Genomic DNA, 17590 nt, shown 5'->3' on the forward strand with positions numbered 1-17590 from the left:
ATAAAAATTTACTTTATTAAATTTATTTAGGCATAATTTACCGTATTCGAGGTATTCATTAGCAGCTATATCTGCCATCATTTCATCATGCGATACGAAATAGTAATTACGACCATTTTCTTCATCACTTCGTGGAGGCCTCGTTGTATCTATAAAAACAACATATTTAATAAGTCTTCCAATAAATATATCATTTTTAATTTTACACATTTTTCAAAATAAAATTTAATTATTTCAGAATTATATTAAAAAATTTGAAATACTTACGCGGAATAGGATAGGCGTATTTATCAGGATGCTTGGAAATAATCGTATTTTTTATGTGTCGTCGACCGACACCATGTGCTCCCAATAATACTAAAGTTTTCCGTTGGAAGGCAGGATCTATATGCAAAGAAAAGTAATATATAATATTCAAAATCAATAATTATTTATTTCCTATATACAATAAATGTTATAAAACACATTAAATTATAGCTCTAATTATATTTAAATAATTATATTTATAAATTTTGAGACATTTTAATAATAGAATTATCACTGATAACACAGTTCGATTAAAAATCACTTTTTCGCCGAAGTGCCATAATACATATTAGGTGTAGGAAAAAGTTCGTGGCGTTTTTTTAATGCCATCTAACGGGAAAATAATATTTCGAAGATTTTTCTTGTGCTGAACATGGTGCCATTGACAGAATTTGCATGACATGTCAGGATTTTGAATAAATTGAGGGGAAAATGGGCATTTTTATCCCGATTTATTCAAAATCCTGACATGTCACACAAATTTTGTCAAAAGCATCGTGTTGAGCGCAAAAAATCTTTGGGATATGTACTATGGCATTTCGAAAAGAATTTGGTATTAAATTGTGTAATGTATAGAAAAATAAGAATTACATTTATTACGAATTATTTTTATGTTTATTTTTTTTAGAACTGCAACTAAAACTCACAAGGAAGCTTCACGACCTCTTCGTAGGTCACCAGGTCCAGCTGGTCGAAAACAGCGTTGTGCTTTGCAAGATATTTATCCTTGTATTGCTTCTTTTTCCGGCCGAATATTGAGCAATTTACTGCAAGCAGAAAAGATTGTTAATATATATAAATGCCGCGAAACCGAAGATGAAACTATTTCTTTTCGAAAACCCGATGTAAACTTGCAAATTACTGTGCAAGTGTCATGTTACGGAATCCATTATCCGTGCTAACTAACAAGTTACGTGCCTTTATAGTGTCGATGAACGACCGCTAAATTGATCTTAAAGTACGATTACAATGACGTAACCGTCGCAACGAAATTGGCTCGCAAAATTCAAATGTGTATACGAATGTGTAAGTGTAGCAGAAATTATGCCAGCCAATGATGGTTAAACTCTTTACGATGCAAGTTATAATTTTCTATTAATGAAGTTCTCTGGTTTATATCGTCAAAATATAATGAGGCACGACAGATATTTTCCATAATTACGCAAAGAGGGTCGTTCATGTCGCTAAAATATTTCCTGGTATTACTTCTCCTAAACATGTATCACCCAACATAGTGTGTTAACCTATTGGAAACATAGTACGCATCGACGTGTGCACTTAATATTAGCAACCCTCCGGAGCATCTTGAAAATTAATGCTAACACGAAGTGATAAACTACTCTGCGAATATTGGTTCCTGGATCAAGCAAAATCTTATCTATTGATTATAAAAAGAATTTCATTCAATCAGCCAGTTTGAAGGAAGCCATGTCCAAACGCATTTGGGGAAGTCCTATTGAAAAGGGTGTTCCAGCAGGTCACAAGATGATAACGTAAAGTCGATGATTAATTGATGCGTAAGTTGTTAAATAAGTGACATAATAGGGAAACCATGGTGAATTGCTTCGTGAATATTATTTTCGCGATCACAGAACTACTGTATACTAGAATATGTATACTAGGGAGATTCGTGGGACTACAATATATCGAAGCTGCAGATGATTGCTCGCGTGATTGTGCAAACCATGATATCTTGCCAAAATATCTAGACAATTGAAGATGAATAAAAATACGTATATGAAAAGAAAAGATTTATATTTCAGAATCAAGAATGAGGATGAAAAATATCGTTTCTGAGATTTTTGGCAAGATATTCTCAAAAGTATCATTATTCGCTATATAACATTTAGAACAATTAATTAATTATCTATTATAAGCCCCGATTGTAATCGTGCTGTCGCGTACGCTTGCAAGTGAAATCGTGCGAAATAAGCATAAGTGTGCGTTGAATGTTTTGCAGCGAACGCATGCATTAAAGCACGCATGTGTAAAAGCATTTATTAATTTATAATGCAGAATATACCACAGTACCCATATTAATAAATTATAATCAGTATGATGCTCTCTCGAAATATTTCGCAACGTTACATTTTTTATCTTATCAAATTTGGAAATTGAAAACTTTTAAAGTTTTTTTGTTATTGATGCTTAATTCCATATTGTTTATATCAACTATGAAGAATTGATATAATAGCATTCATTTTTATGCATTGTGTGAGATATTTTTACAATTGTGTAATTTAATAATACAGTTTTATGAAGACCTGTATCAAAATCAATATCTTTTAAATCAAATACGCAAAGTTTATTTTATAATAAAATTGTTATAGATGTACTTTTTTTGCCTAGTATATGTATTATATGAATATTTATTCAATATCTAATAAGCGTAATACATTTATTACATATACCAGCAATAACATAGCTCTCGGAACTTCTTGTTCAGATAATTTTGTTAATGGTACCAAGTCATTTGCTAATTGCAAGTTAAAAACTTAAATGTATTACACAATTCTTCGTAAATACTTCGTAAATATTAATGCAAGTATTTTAAATATGAAGATACTAACAAGTATCGTCCGTACATTTATATTATAAAATTACGAGAATAATAAATTTCATCTATAAAATGAACTTAAAAGTAAAAGCTTCGTGTGTCCGTTTCCATAAATCGCTGAAATACGATTATTCCGTTTTTTATCTTCTCTCTCTGTACTGATGCGTGTGTTAGAAGCATGGATCCAGTCTGTACTTCATGCGTCTAAAAGTACGTCCTATGTGACTCTACACGTGTCTACCTGAAGGCAGAGACGTACCTGTCGAACCGTCGCAGCCTTCGGTGTGAGAAGAACATCCACCTTCTCCTTCAGCATCTAGCCCCGCATAACACATATAAACAATAGATATATCACTGCAACTAATTATTCTTGTATGCGCTAGCTCTCCATTTGCCTATTCCTAATCTGTCCGTCATGCCATCCATTTACGCCAGCAGGCGCATAGAAATATACGGCGACCGAAACTTTCTTACTACATGTTCTAAAGCATTTAAATCTTGATTTGCATATAGTTCACTTCATATAGTAGACTTCATATAGTTGCAATTTATAATTAAATTTTAAATTTCTAGCTTTTAACGTTACATCTTAAAAAATGTTACATCTTAAAATCGTATAATTATTCCTTCTATTGTATCTCATTTGCTGCTTCATCGTGATCTGTGTTTTTTAAATTAAGTGATCTGGCTAAATATAATGTATTATGAAAATATGGAGTAAACAATTCTTATGTAAGTGATAAACTATCTTGCGTATAATTCGATATGCTTTTTCTAACATTTGGTTGCTTTTACCAACTTATAATACTATAACTTATATTGTAATATTATAACAGCATCTTTTCTTCAAAAGTAAAAGATTTATGGTTAACACAAAGGCAATGATATTTTAAAATTTCATGGATCGATAACTATCCAAAGTAACGATTACGTTTGTGCTTTATTTCTAACGTCTGCAGATGATAGATGCTTTTAGCCAAACAGAATGGCTCAGGAACGTTCATATCCAGCTTCGAGATTCGAATCAATACAGCCTCATGCGGGATTTGAATTATAAAATCTCTTCGAATTATATAACGTTTAAAAACTCAGCCTCTCTCAGAGTAATTAATTATACAATTTAATAAGATATAAAAAAATCTTTAAGAATTAATTTATATTTAATAAGATATATAAACATCCTCTCCTCCCCCCAATCTAAATATCTAAATATATTTATTTAATTAAAATTTAAACATAAAAACTGTATTCGATTAACTATAATCGCATTCAATATTAAATACGTGAGATGTGGATTACAAAATTTATATATTTTAAATTCGTTAGTCTATTTCTATTATCATATACTGTAGACATGCAGAATGTATTAGATCATTCATATTACACTTTTCCTTGGAAATAGTAGTAGCATAGTAGTTAAGAAAAAAATGTTCATTTCTAAAGCTTATCTAAATTATTTAACAATGTAGATTTCAATTTTCCGGAAACTACCGGAAGTAGGGTAAACCTGAGTCAAGTCTAAAATATTAAATAGGGAGATAGGTCATGTAGAGTATAAGATAAATTTTAATTTAAATCTCTGATAACACTTTTGATGTCTGGATAAATAAGTGACTCATAATCTGTAATGTGTTCTTATCTCTCTCATAAATCATAGGTAATATAAAAAAAGTTTAAGCAAAAGTTGTTTATTTTTAAAAGATACATTCAACTATTTCAACTTATGTTTTTATATTAAAAATTTCAGACTTGACTCAAGTTTATTCTTTTTCGAGAAAAAAACTGAAATGCTTAGATTAGTTTAGAAATGATAAACTAATAAGAAACAATGAATATTTTTAGTAGTAACAATTTTTTTTTCGATTTACGGTTACTATTCATTTCCAATAAAAAGAGATGATACGGATGATCTGATATAGATTCTGTATAATATTATAGAAATGTTAATATTCACACAAAATACATTAATATCATAATTAAACATTTATTATTTATTATTAATTGTATGCACTATTAATTGTTACTAATTGATACGTACTATTAATTATTAATTTTGTTTACATATAGATATTGTTACACTTTGAAAGATTTATTACAGTTTAAAGAATATAATTAATGTGCGTGATTTTTATATTTTTTTCAAATCTAAGGAGTTATTCTAAATTTCTTTAAAATATTTCTTACATCAAAAATAAATAAATATATTATGTATGAAGTAATATCATAAATATCAAACACTATTTTGTTTCTGTTCGAAATATTTTATAAATCAACATCGTCGATAATTACCTAATTAATTTATCCTGAAAAATAGTACACTATTAATATGCATCTTATCGTACAGTATAATTGACTGATAACAACGATATCACATGCTCCACATCGAAAACCTGTACACATCGAACAACACACAGAACGACATCGTGTTTCATCAGCACATTCGTATTTCAGCAATGATTTGGTGAAAATCAATGGGAATTCAGAGTGGAATCATCAAATGTGATTGGATGATAATGGATCGATTGAGCGGTAGTGAAAGAATGTCACGTAATAACGATTTTTTTCAATCGGCGAAATTCTGACTCTCTCCGTTCTGTACTCAAAGATTCTGCGATCTGCTGGAACCAATGATTATCGTATTCATTTTACTCGAACTTTTAACTAAAATTATCCTTATCCTAAAAGTTTAATGTTATATTTAACGCCAGAGAAAGAAAATTATTCTTTCAAAGAACACTTAAATAGAGGATCAGCATTGAAAATATTTTATTCATCAAAATCATCAAGAAATTGTATCCTCAAATGTTCGATGAAATGAAGAGGATTACATTATAAAACAATATTTTTCGTAATTGCTATATCGAATATATTTTCCTTTTCTTTTTAAAGAACTTCATCTATTTTACGAGATAACAATCTAAGATAAAACGTGATGAAAAATGATCAATCCCCTTAAAACGAAGAAAAAGAACTTTGAACTGTACATCGATTTTACATATCAGATATCGAGAACAATACTCGTGTTCTACAGACGAGCGATTTTACACAAAAACGACCAATATGGATAGCAAAGTTATGTTACCTTGTTCTTGCTTGTTCTTCTCCATAGACATGCAAGCAATGCGCCATTCCTGAAGTTCGGGCGATGGGATAAGACCCGCGGAACCAGCCGCGTTATCCTTTCTCGCTTGCCACCAATGATGATCATCCTTGCTGATGATCTGCAGAATGTCACCGGTTCTAAAAGCGATTCCAGCCTGTGCGCAGGGTATCAATTCATCTTCTAGTGGATCGTAGTCGAATTGCGCTCGAACGAAAATCTGTTGGTGCACCAAAGATCACGTTAACATTTCTTAGAGATGATTAAATATCGTTAATTTTATTAATCACTGATAAATTCGACGTCAAGGATTTCACTTTGCGTCGATATATTTAATAACGAGAGAAATTATATATGTAATTATACATTAGAAATTACTACAGAGTGGAAAAATATATGTAAGATAATTAAAAAAATAATGTGCATTTTACATGTGAAATCATTAACATCTATTGGTTTAGTAAGGAAAACTTTAATTAACAACAATAGGTCCTCGACCATGAGACGTGACTAAGATATCGTTCTACGGCTATATCGATCGCTGATGGACCTACACAGCGCTGCGCTAGACATAGCGAACGAATCTAATGAAATGTTGCGAGGAAAGCGAAAGATGCGACGTAGTAAGCACTGGCAATAGCTCTTGCAAAGAGTGACAGTACAATATGGAGAATGTACAAAGTATCAATGGCAAATGGAGCGCTCGCAAGTTCGTCCGAATTTGTAGTATTGATTTGCAGTACGTTACATGGCGCATAATAGATCCAGTAAAGTACAAATGTATACATTGTCTCAAGATAACCAGCGATCGACTCGTAGCTCGATTTCGCCACATCGCTTAAAAATTAAAAAGGAGAGGACACGTAAATACGAATTTCCAGACGAAATATAAAACTCGCCCGGTCTCTGAACGTCGCTGTATGACGTTTTACAGTCGGTACGCAATTAGGTCATCGACTTTAGTTTAGGAACCTGCACAGTTTTTACAGTCATCTCGATACACTCATCGGCATTGGGGGCGGGAATTCGTCAACTGGAGGGATACGGGAATTGTTGTGCGAGCTTTTTGTCGTAATGCCACCAGCGACACGATTCGGTCATTTAGCGATGCGCAATACGTAGTACGTGTAAAGGCATACATAGATGTATAACGTATGAGTGATTCCGTTTCACAAGAAGCTCAAGCACTAGTTGCTGCACATCGCGCAAGGACAGACGCACACGTATACGCACGCACGCACGCATACCGAAGATATGCACGATGCAGATATGCGCGCGGCCACTACATGAATGTGTGAGTAAAGAACGACGCGATGAGAGAAGGTATAATGTACAATAAATATATGAACGATATGGTTGTAGACAATGACAAAAGTGACTTCCGGTTAACGCACATGTCATTCGCAAAACAGAGCTGTGATTTTTAATAATGTGTGAAGAGAGGACGTAGAGGATGAAAACGAGGAGGAAGAGTGAAGAATGATTTGCCATTTTGATTCTGTACGAATATTACATGCCTGGTGGTGTATTCGTAATTGTATCGATTTTAATTACAAATTAAAGGAATTTTCTGGATATATCAAAGTCATGAATATCGACAATTCTGAACTAATTAATGGTGCGTACTAATTAGAATCCGTTACATGAATGAAAATTTGCGACTACGGAGTACTGATTAAATATAGTCTATGACTTTATTTAGCAGCAAATTTATAATATCATTTTATTATCATTCCTTTGCGTTCAATAGCTTGACAGTTAACGCATATGGCGTGTCTTCACTTATAATTTACTAATAGGATCGATTTAATATTCGTACAGGTTTAATGTCTGATAATTTTTTGCATATCGATGAAATTGTACAGTTATTTAGGGTCACTTCTGATACGATGGATTTCGACAAGTATATACGTCATTAGTATTCTATTATAATTGTAAAAAATAAATATGATGATATGTTATATATGAAAAGAATTAAGAGTTTCATGCGTATTGATAATAATTAAATGTTTTGGAAGTTAATAAAATTATAATACAAAATAAATCAACATTAACTTACGTTTATTCCTAAATCTCGTATGGCGATTGCAAGATTTTAGCAATTTTAGAAACTTCGGATATAATAGAATGTATAGAAATTTTTTTTTTTTTTCACGAGACTGGCGATTAATCGTAGCATTGTTCTGCCAACGTGTAGCCCATTTAACTGTGAATACATTTTCATCTATACGTTTCCGATAGTAGTATGTCTCTATTGGCATCATGTCAGCAAATGTTCCCTTTGAAAATATCGAAACTTGTTCGAATACGAAAAAGAGCCACACGTTTTCAAATAGGACGTTTCCATGAATTACGTCAAGTGCTTTGAAAAGCGAAAGAACTTCTTTTAGTAAGAAATACATGAGTGCTCGGACGAAAGGAAAGATACTATTGAATTTATCTGCTGTCGATACAAAATAATCCCTTGGGTAAAAATAGCTATCACAATTATTTGCATTCGCAAAGTTTAATTCAACAAACTTTATTTTATATTACAATTTCTCGTAGACCATTAATAATTCAAAATAAAAATGGCTTGAATAAAATTAAAATATTTTTCAGCTTCGCTTTTAATATATATAGTCGAAAGATACAATGATAATTTTTATATATAGTACAATGACCGTATGCGTTTTTTACAGGCTTTTTTTTTACTTCTAAAGCATTCTTCTGAGCGTCCATGCGAATAGGAATTTTTTTTATATGGATGTATAAGCGAACATATCGATACTCGCACTTGAGAACTCCTGTCATGAAATAGAAGCATTGCGAAAAAAAAAGGGAAAAACACGCGGGATTAAAAAGGAAAAATTGATAAATAGGAAAATCCGAGTAAAGATCCTACTTTTCAGCGATGGCGTGTATAGATAATATAGGAACAGAGACAGTACGAGACATGTATATATAATGTATGTGTAAGTATGAATATAATATATAAGTATATGTACGCATAGCCTTCTAACTACAGCAGTCCAATCACACCAGATCAAGTGGCGGTACTTACTAACACTGGCAGAGGCTTAATCCTGAACAACTAGAGTGTTGAGGAAACAGAAAAAAAGGAAGATCAATTAATTAATCATTTCAAAGTCGCACCAAAGCGTAATACGGATTAATCGAGACCCTCCCCCACGCGTACGTCGCATGAGGGGAGAAGAAAAGTGAATAAGAATGACATAATCAATGATAAACAGCACCTACGGTTGAGTCGCACGCGTCAACGCTTCCGAGATGCACGGTGCGCATTGCTGTGTGGCACATGCAGGCTTTACTAAATCTTCTCGTATTATTCAACAGATGTCTTTCGTACTCTCGACATCTACGAGCGTTGGGCTTCCACGCGCAATCTACGCGTACAATATCCAAATTGATGGTGTGAAACCACTGTAGTTTCGAAAAAATCTCAATTCCCCGGATACAGAAGAAAAATCTTTCACGAATCATTTTTATTTTCGTAATAAACATGGAAATGGCATTTTCGTGTGTCTGCAGCATCGGCTTGCCGGAAATATATCTACTTTTAATCAAAGTACCACCTGTAACAGTATTCTGTACTGAATCAGCGATATAATTAAATAACTCGAGACTTTTAATTCTTAAAGAATACAATGTATTAACTGGCAGTAGAAAAGTTTTGTTGTTTCACTGAAGTATAGAGAAGTGTTTAGAATATTGATTGTTATATTTTATTTATACATTATACATTTCATTGTGTTTTGCACTATGCAAGTATTGCTGATAAAGTATAGAGAATACCGCTATTGATACGCAACATATCTGATTAAGCAAACAATACATTAATTATTGATCACTTATTTAAATTTTATACAAAGTAATATTACACGCATAGATTATCGTAATTTAACAGTGTGTGCCCAACACCTGCTGCGAGTCGAATGTACGAAGTAATTTCGAGCTCGCAGTTCTGCGGCACGTGTGATGAGCGTGGCGCGGAAATGCAAGTTTCGAGCGAGAACTCTCGACGCTTCCCGTCGGGAGTTGGGAGGAATCAAAGCGGACTGGTACAATTAGCAACATTCTAATGCTGAGTGGTACGCCTCGCGTTTTACGTGATAGATAAGTTTCCTCGCACGTTTCGTTGGAAATAGAACACTTTCAAGCGGGAGCAAGCCGGTAGAAGTTCTTGTGGTTCATCTCCGAGTATAAAATCTGCGATTAGATTATCGTTCCAGTTAACCAAAAATATGCGTTTATGCGATAAGCTGTGGTTCTGAGCTTTTTAAATTTCGTATCAAATGATTTGTACGATTTATATCAAAGACAAGCTTTCAGAATCTCAAGTGTTCATTGTGTTCGCAATGATTAAATAGTTACGCTGCGATTTCGTTAATATGTGTGTGTGTGTGTGTGTGTGTGTGTGTGTGTGTGTGTGTGTGTGTGTGTGTGTATATATATATATAGAGTCACTTCTGTATCAAATGAATAATGAGATAATGATTTATAATATCGAATGATTTATAATATTGAATGTGAAATAAGGGATAATGTCATTCTAGAACGAACAAAAAAATAAAACCATATAAAAAAAGCAACAGTAATGTAACACATAAATATAATAAAAAAATTTTGCAAATTGGCTGGATAATATACTGCTGACTGATCAATATTTCAACCTTGTCTTCATTTCGTAGATTCAAATTACACTGGAATGTCCGGAGATAGTTTGTCGACTAATGATTTTAACTATTTGGTAAACAATGTTAGTTAAATATAGCGATGTCTTTCGTCAGCAAATTACATACGATATCATAAAATAATGCAGGGACAAATTGAACGATGAAGTTAATTAACTCAACAAATTAGAATTTACTGCGTCATGAGCCAAACATAAATTTTTGACAAATCGATATTGTACTCCATTTCCTTCGACTCCATATGCTGCAACACAGAAATTTCTATCCTATCTGATTACAAATTCCTATCTCGCTTCGATTCGGACGAGAGGAATAATGACGCGAGTCCCTTTTATGAAAACCGATTTCGCAGAGCTCGGCAGACGCGTCTCTCCAAACTTCAGGCCGTGCTGTTCGAATAAAGTCACCGCGCGATTGTGCCCATCCCGTTTCTATAGTAACGTAAAGGACAGTGCATGGACATAGTGGTACGGTATGTGGATTTCCGACGTGCATTGGAAGCTGCGCTCTACTTCAAAGAAGAAATGAACGGGCGAACGATGGGGAAGATTTGACGATGGTATGCCGCTGATGGGATTTTCAGGTGACACTGGGAAAGACAATTCTACTCAGTGATATAGCAGGTACTGCGCTATCGACAACTCGTCTGGTGGACTGACTGCTGCTGATGCTGCTGAATCCTCTTGTCGATTTCCATCGAGGCTGAACTATCTGCTTCCGAGCGCCAAACCAGAAGAATCAGGCTTGCTCTCGGAAGGGGGAAACAAAGAGCTGGATCGCAGTGCAGAATAAATTCGACTGAAAATTTTGCAATGGTCTATTGCGGTAGATTACCCGATTCAATTTCCAACGAGCGTACTACCGCCGGTGCTTTCTATTGTTACTAACGATTTACAACGCGATAGAAAAAAAATCAAACCTTTTGAACTATTATCAATATCTCGCGATAATATGATATGATTGTTCTTAAATTTTAACGTAATTTTGAAAAATCTTGTTGTACAATAATAAAATCAATGATAAATTAATTAATCAATAAGTTAATTAACACATGACAGATAATTCATACTCTAAGCTTATACGCGTTAAATGTTTTCTAAGTTGAATCAATATAATTTAGCACTGCACCGCGATACATCTCTTAAAGAATTGATTGTGCTTTTGTGGAATGATTTTTCACTCGTTACTGTAAGGACCAAAATTCTACACATATGAATTATGATCATGACATAGATAATGTTAATTGGATTTGTCAGGACGAAGAACATAGGACATATAAAGATTACCTATTTCATCCACGCATACTGCAATTAACATGTATGTGACGTGGTACAATGTGAGTGAGGGTAGGGAACATGAAGAGCAACGCTGTGATGTAGGGGTGAAATATGATTACAGTTACCGAAGATTTTTCTATCGTTTTCGCGGATTTACCCGAGAAACCAGCTTCGCTTCAGGTTTATTCGGAGCGTCGCCTGACGACAAGAAATTCTTATAGACGCCTCTCTCGCACGCGATCGTAGAAACGTACATCGAGTCATATATTCGTTTCCCATGATATCTTTCATGAAGGGACGTCATAAATCGAAAGTACAAACCGTCGGCAGGCAGAAGATACGCGCGTGCTGAGAATGAAATCCGAGAATGTCGCGAGATCGAAGGATCAATTTCGAAATAGGATTTCGGTGCATCTGTGTTTAATTCGCATTTTGTATGATAAAATGTATGATAAAAAAAAGGAAAATATATTGAAAAATATCAATATTTCATTAAAAAAGTATCGAAAAATATAATTATAATATATTTAATCTATATATGTTTTTAAATTTCTAGTAATAAATAATTAGAAAAAAACAATAAGATACTTTCCTGGTATTATTAAAAAATATTTGCATATCGACCGTGATCTAATCGAATCTATTTATCTAATACACAAGATCGTTAGTAACAATTGGTTGAAATTCTCTTTTTCTAAGATATTTCAACAGCTGACTTTTTACGCGCTACTGAATTCCGATGAAAAGGATTGAGCTAATTTTCTCGAGACGTTTAATGAGAACTTTCTCGATGGCATCGCTCAAGATGCCTTCATGCAGGGCAATAAAGTGCCAGGCGCAATCGTTGCAGAGTGCAAGAGCGACAAAATGGCATGTAAGGAGAGTGACAATACAGGAAGAGGGTCATGTCAAGCACGTCGGTGTGCATATGTAGGTATGTGTGTACATCGAAGAGACAGAGAGTTCTTGTATGTAACGTTCGTCGATTCTATTTCTACGGCGGACACGGACAAAAGATCCGTTACAGGTGACGTGCGACGACTCGTGGCGTGTTCCAGCGGTTCATGCTTTATTATATCTTCGTACAATGCTCTGTGGAGGGTAACAACGCCGCTGCCGTTGCGCTCGCTGATGCTGTTGCTGCTCTCGCCTAAAGGTGCAATTGAAGGACGGGGATCCGGGAGTGATGGCTTTGGAAATGCAACGTGATCGGAGCGGGGGGGGGGAGAGGGTGTGCTTATCGAGGGTGTCTCGCTTCCCGTGTAACGCACGAGATACCCTGTCGCTTGTCGTCGCGAAACGCCTTGGGTTACATTGTCTTATTCGTATCATACCACGTAAACGGGTTGCCGCACATTCCGACAGCACGATGTGTTTGCGCAGTGATTATTAGCCGTAAATGCTCCCTTTTAACGTGACAGATATAGCACAGACGCACGAGACAGAGAACAATTAACTCTTGGTAAGCTCATTTTTTTGTAGAAAGCGAAACAGTTGTCGATAGACATTAGGATTTATTGAATATTTACAGACTTATCAAAAATAGCGACTTTTCTCCGCAGGCAAAATTTTACTGCATAATCTGTTGTATACGAGTCGTTCTCGCTATATCATCGTTTCCTCGAGCTCGTAATATCTTTCTAATGTAGGTGACAGTTAACGGTTCATCTGTCCCGTGTCCTTCTATCTTGCACTTCCGAAAGTTTAATGAAATTGTATATTTCGGAAAATATGATCTATACTATGCAATCTCATATACAGATATTTGTCACACCAACAATTTGAAGTTTACATTGATAAGATCTGCGTATGTCTTGAAACATCCATAGACTCCCAACACATTTTGCAACGCTTTACAAAATCTAAATCCAACCAAGCCGTCTGCACACACGTATATATGTGTAGTATAGAGTGTGAAAGGAAGTAGGTAATATATCACGTTCTTAACATATCTCCACTTCCTTTTGCATTTCTACGAGATGCATAACGAGAAGAACGAGAGGCCGGGCGCTACGTTAAACACATGTATGAACATAAGCAGATATACAAATACAGAATATTTACAAATGAATGCTACGTCACACCAAGATATCGAAATTATAATTCAAACTGAACCGCACGCGATATGTTTAAACAATCGGCTGTAACTCTATTTTATTCTTTCTCAGAACTGTGAATTATGTATACACAATTTCTATAGAAGCTACTAACGATTATCATTATTGTTCGACAAATCGCAAGATTTCTAAAATGGATTCGCAATTTTTCATCAGGTACAGAATATATGGAAAATAAATATATTTATTCAGGTACGAAGAAAGAGGGAAGTGCCTTATTACTTTGAAGCCGTTAGTGCATGTTTTACTAGTATACTTAGAGAAATATCCGAAGATTTATCAGTAACTGCGCCCGTCAGTTTAATCATACGAATTAAAATCAAAATCGCGAGACTTATATTAAACAACGATTCAGATTTTATCCGTGCCGGAATAGATGACGTTATTTGCGATTTACCCTCAACTGCATGTACGGATATTTTTGCACGTTCAGACATTCGTCGATAATAAATGTTACAAGAGATTTTAAGAAGGTGTGTGTTATGCATCCTTTCTTCAGAATAGAGTTAGTTTACATTGAATTATCCAGAAAGATAACGTGCTATTATTTTTTCATCACACGATAGAATCTAAATATTATTAAATTTCCGTTATTTAAATAGTATAACAAGTTTTTATGTATTCTTTAAATTTTTATTTATAAGATTTTAAATAGAAATAGATTTCTCTCGTTTTTTCTAGATAATTCAACAATTATGAGACAACAATACGAATCGCCAATAAAATAAACTAAAAAAAAGGAAAAAAGATTAAATTACACTGCTACCAGGCTTGCGCGATATCTACACAGTCGCGAGTGAGTCCGTGCAAGACATGATGATTAACGAACTGCCCAGAGAGTTTTGCAGTCTCGACTAAAACCCATCGATTGACTTATATAGCTTTACGTGTATGCACTTATGATGCAAAAGGCTACATTGGCCAAAAAGAAAAGCGTCAATTCGCAAAGATGTCCTTCATGCAGGTGAGGGTATAATGAGGGGTGTAACAAAAGCTTCCTTATGACAGAAACACAAATAACATTCCAACACATGTGGAAACGAAAGTGTGCATTCCTTATATACTTCTTTCCCCCGCAAAGTGAACTATTGTACTATCAGTAACGAAGTGTTGTCTAATCCAACGTCGTAAGAAAAAAAATCAGAGAAGGAAGGAGAAAAAGATAGAAAGAGATAAAGAAAAACTGGGAGAAAGAGTGAATGGAACAAAATTACGAGAGAATGAGAGAAGAACAGAACGGGAGAAAGATTGAAAAAGAGAAAGAGATAAATTGGAAAGAGAAAGGGCGAAAAAGAAACATGCACGCGCCGTGGACTCGAAAGCGCCGACCAAAGCGTTTTGTTACACCGCTCGTATCGACCTTGTCTTATAGAAATACAGATTATATAATATATATGTGTATACTTTTTAATATATATTCTCTAATGTGTATATCATACATTATTTTCTAACAGCATCGTCCCGTTTGTTTAATTAGAGCTTCCATCACACTGGCCTGTTATTCGCAAAATTCACATTAACCGAAGATATCACATTCAATTATAACAGCTCTCACATTTGCAATGATAATCCGGCTAATCTTGGCTAAACGAGCATCGTCTTCTTATGTTAATATTATCAGAGCAAATCATCAGTTATGCTTTATCTTATTACAGAATTAATATCTGTGAAATTAATGTGAACTTTGAACACAACACAGATCAGTGCAAGGACCATCTATTATGTACGGGACATAATATGCAACGCTACAAGATTGACGATACAATCAACGAAATTTATCACAGCTAAAAATAAACAAAAATACATCATTCTAATAACAATTAAATCAAGCACACAGCTATGTTGATGTGCCACTTGTACAATTTAAAATTCATATATTTTGATAATGATTTTTCTTATCGATTATATCGTCGACTTTGCAGCGACTTTATATGTAACACTTGCGTACTGCAAGCGCAATATAATCCTCCAGAAGAGAGAGAACATTGTATGTCATGCGACTATATATAGCATATTGTCCTATAATTGCCGTATAATTACAACAATCGTAGAAGATTCGTTATCTATATAATGCGATATAAGCAATTAAAGATGGCAAACATTCTTTATACAAGTGGGTACGCGAAAAAGGGTATCTATTTAAAGAGCTGTACATGTAACTGTATATTGTACGAGCCTTGTGACTAGTTTGTAAAATTTGAAATATATACAATGTACCCGAAGCACGAACTCGCGACACAGAATTGTGAACTATGAAAAATACTGCGAACATTGCAAATATTGCGAACGTAAAATCGTTTACTTTGTCAAGTGTTCCATCAATCCCACAGATTGATCGAAGAAGCAATCATTTCACGCGTACTGATGTAAAAATCAAATTTTGCAACAACATAAAAGCAGCTGTACCTAATAAAATCTTGATCCAGGGAAAAACTCTGTTTCCTCAATTTGATTTTATGCGATTTGGCGTTATGCTGAAAGAAATTTCTTTGTCTTGCGTGGTATTGCTTGAGCACTGAGAAATATGGTAAAATGATAGAAAAATTTTTTTTTCCATTTTATAAACACGATCGCCACGAACGAACGTTATATTTCTCGGTACGTCAAACAATATTATATCTAAATTCTTTTATTATTGTAACAGTAAATTAGTTAATTCAATAATTCTATATATTATTATTATATATGTGCATGTGTATATGTAATACAGATAACTGCGGTGAAAACCTCTGCAAATATCGATCACATTTATATCTATTTATATATATTTACTAATAGTCTAGCATCTATTATTTCGACGTATAGCATGATAGAAACTATTTTGCGTTTAGTTGAATCATATAAAGATGAGAAATCGTAACAATTTCATTGGTAAATACAAATTGCAGTACGCGAAGATATTCTTTCTTTACTTCAAAATTTGTAGATAATAGAAGGAAATCGCGCATTGTAACAATTCGGATTAACGTGATTAGAATTACGCTGATTTAATTTCGGAATTACTGCTTCGAATATAATCTCAATTCTATTACCGCTTTTATCGATTACGCACATTGTGCGCTATTGCTTAAGACTCTATGACTTGGATTAAACGATGGAGCGTGATTGCGAATATAAAGTGAAGTATTCACATAAATGTCTCTATTCTGATTTCAATTTCGCAGAAAAAGCAGAGCTGAAAGTTTATTGGTTTAGACATTAAACTCTCTCATTAAGAGAGAGAGAGAGAGAAATCTATAAAGTATTTTATAGTTTATATTTAATTTATATATTTTATTTTATGAATATATAATTTATAGTTGCATACATAATATGTTTTTAAACATATACATATAAACTATTTAAACTAATAAAGAAGCATTGTCACTCTAAAAATTTCATAAAAAATTAAAGAATTTACTGATTTTTATTAAAACTCATTTTAAAATATTTTAAAAACAGGTATATAGAATTATCAAGTAAATAAATGAGAAATATAGCATCTTATTACATATTTGTTCTTTTGTAGGTTAAAATATTTATCTTTGGATAATTTAAAT

At 33.7% G+C, this 17590-nt stretch overlaps 2 protein-coding genes across 4 annotated transcripts in view; both read right to left on the reverse strand.

Moving 5' to 3' along the window:
• The window catches only part of LOC108692919 (peripheral plasma membrane protein CASK), a 191048-nt gene that overhangs the window by 2623 nt on the left and 170835 nt on the right, over positions 1-17590 (reverse strand). For 2 of the 3 annotated variants that reach the window (XM_018201500.1, XM_018201507.1), the window contains exons 14-18: positions 5946-6183; positions 3123-3179; positions 954-1073; positions 268-384; positions 42-149 (exon numbers count right to left, since the gene is read on the reverse strand). In XM_018201500.1, the coding sequence (XP_018056989.1) occupies positions 42-149; positions 268-384; positions 954-1073; positions 3123-3179; positions 5946-6183 (640 nt within the window). The remainder of the gene's footprint in view (positions 1-41; positions 150-267; positions 385-953; positions 1074-3122; positions 3180-5945; positions 6184-17590) is intronic. The other variant, XM_018201516.1, reaches the window with a different exon arrangement.
• Positions 12663-13515, reverse strand: LOC108692951. Its single transcript, XM_018201539.1, is given in 3 exon segments — positions 12663-13216; positions 13219-13242; positions 13245-13515. Coding segments are annotated over 3 exon segments (420 nt in total). The 5' UTR covers positions 13267-13515; the 3' UTR covers positions 12663-12842.

This window comes from Atta colombica, unplaced genomic scaffold (genome assembly GCF_001594045.1).
Source record: "Atta colombica isolate Treedump-2 unplaced genomic scaffold, Acol1.0 scaffold107, whole genome shotgun sequence".
Classification (NCBI taxonomy): domain Eukaryota; kingdom Metazoa; phylum Arthropoda; class Insecta; order Hymenoptera; family Formicidae; genus Atta; species Atta colombica.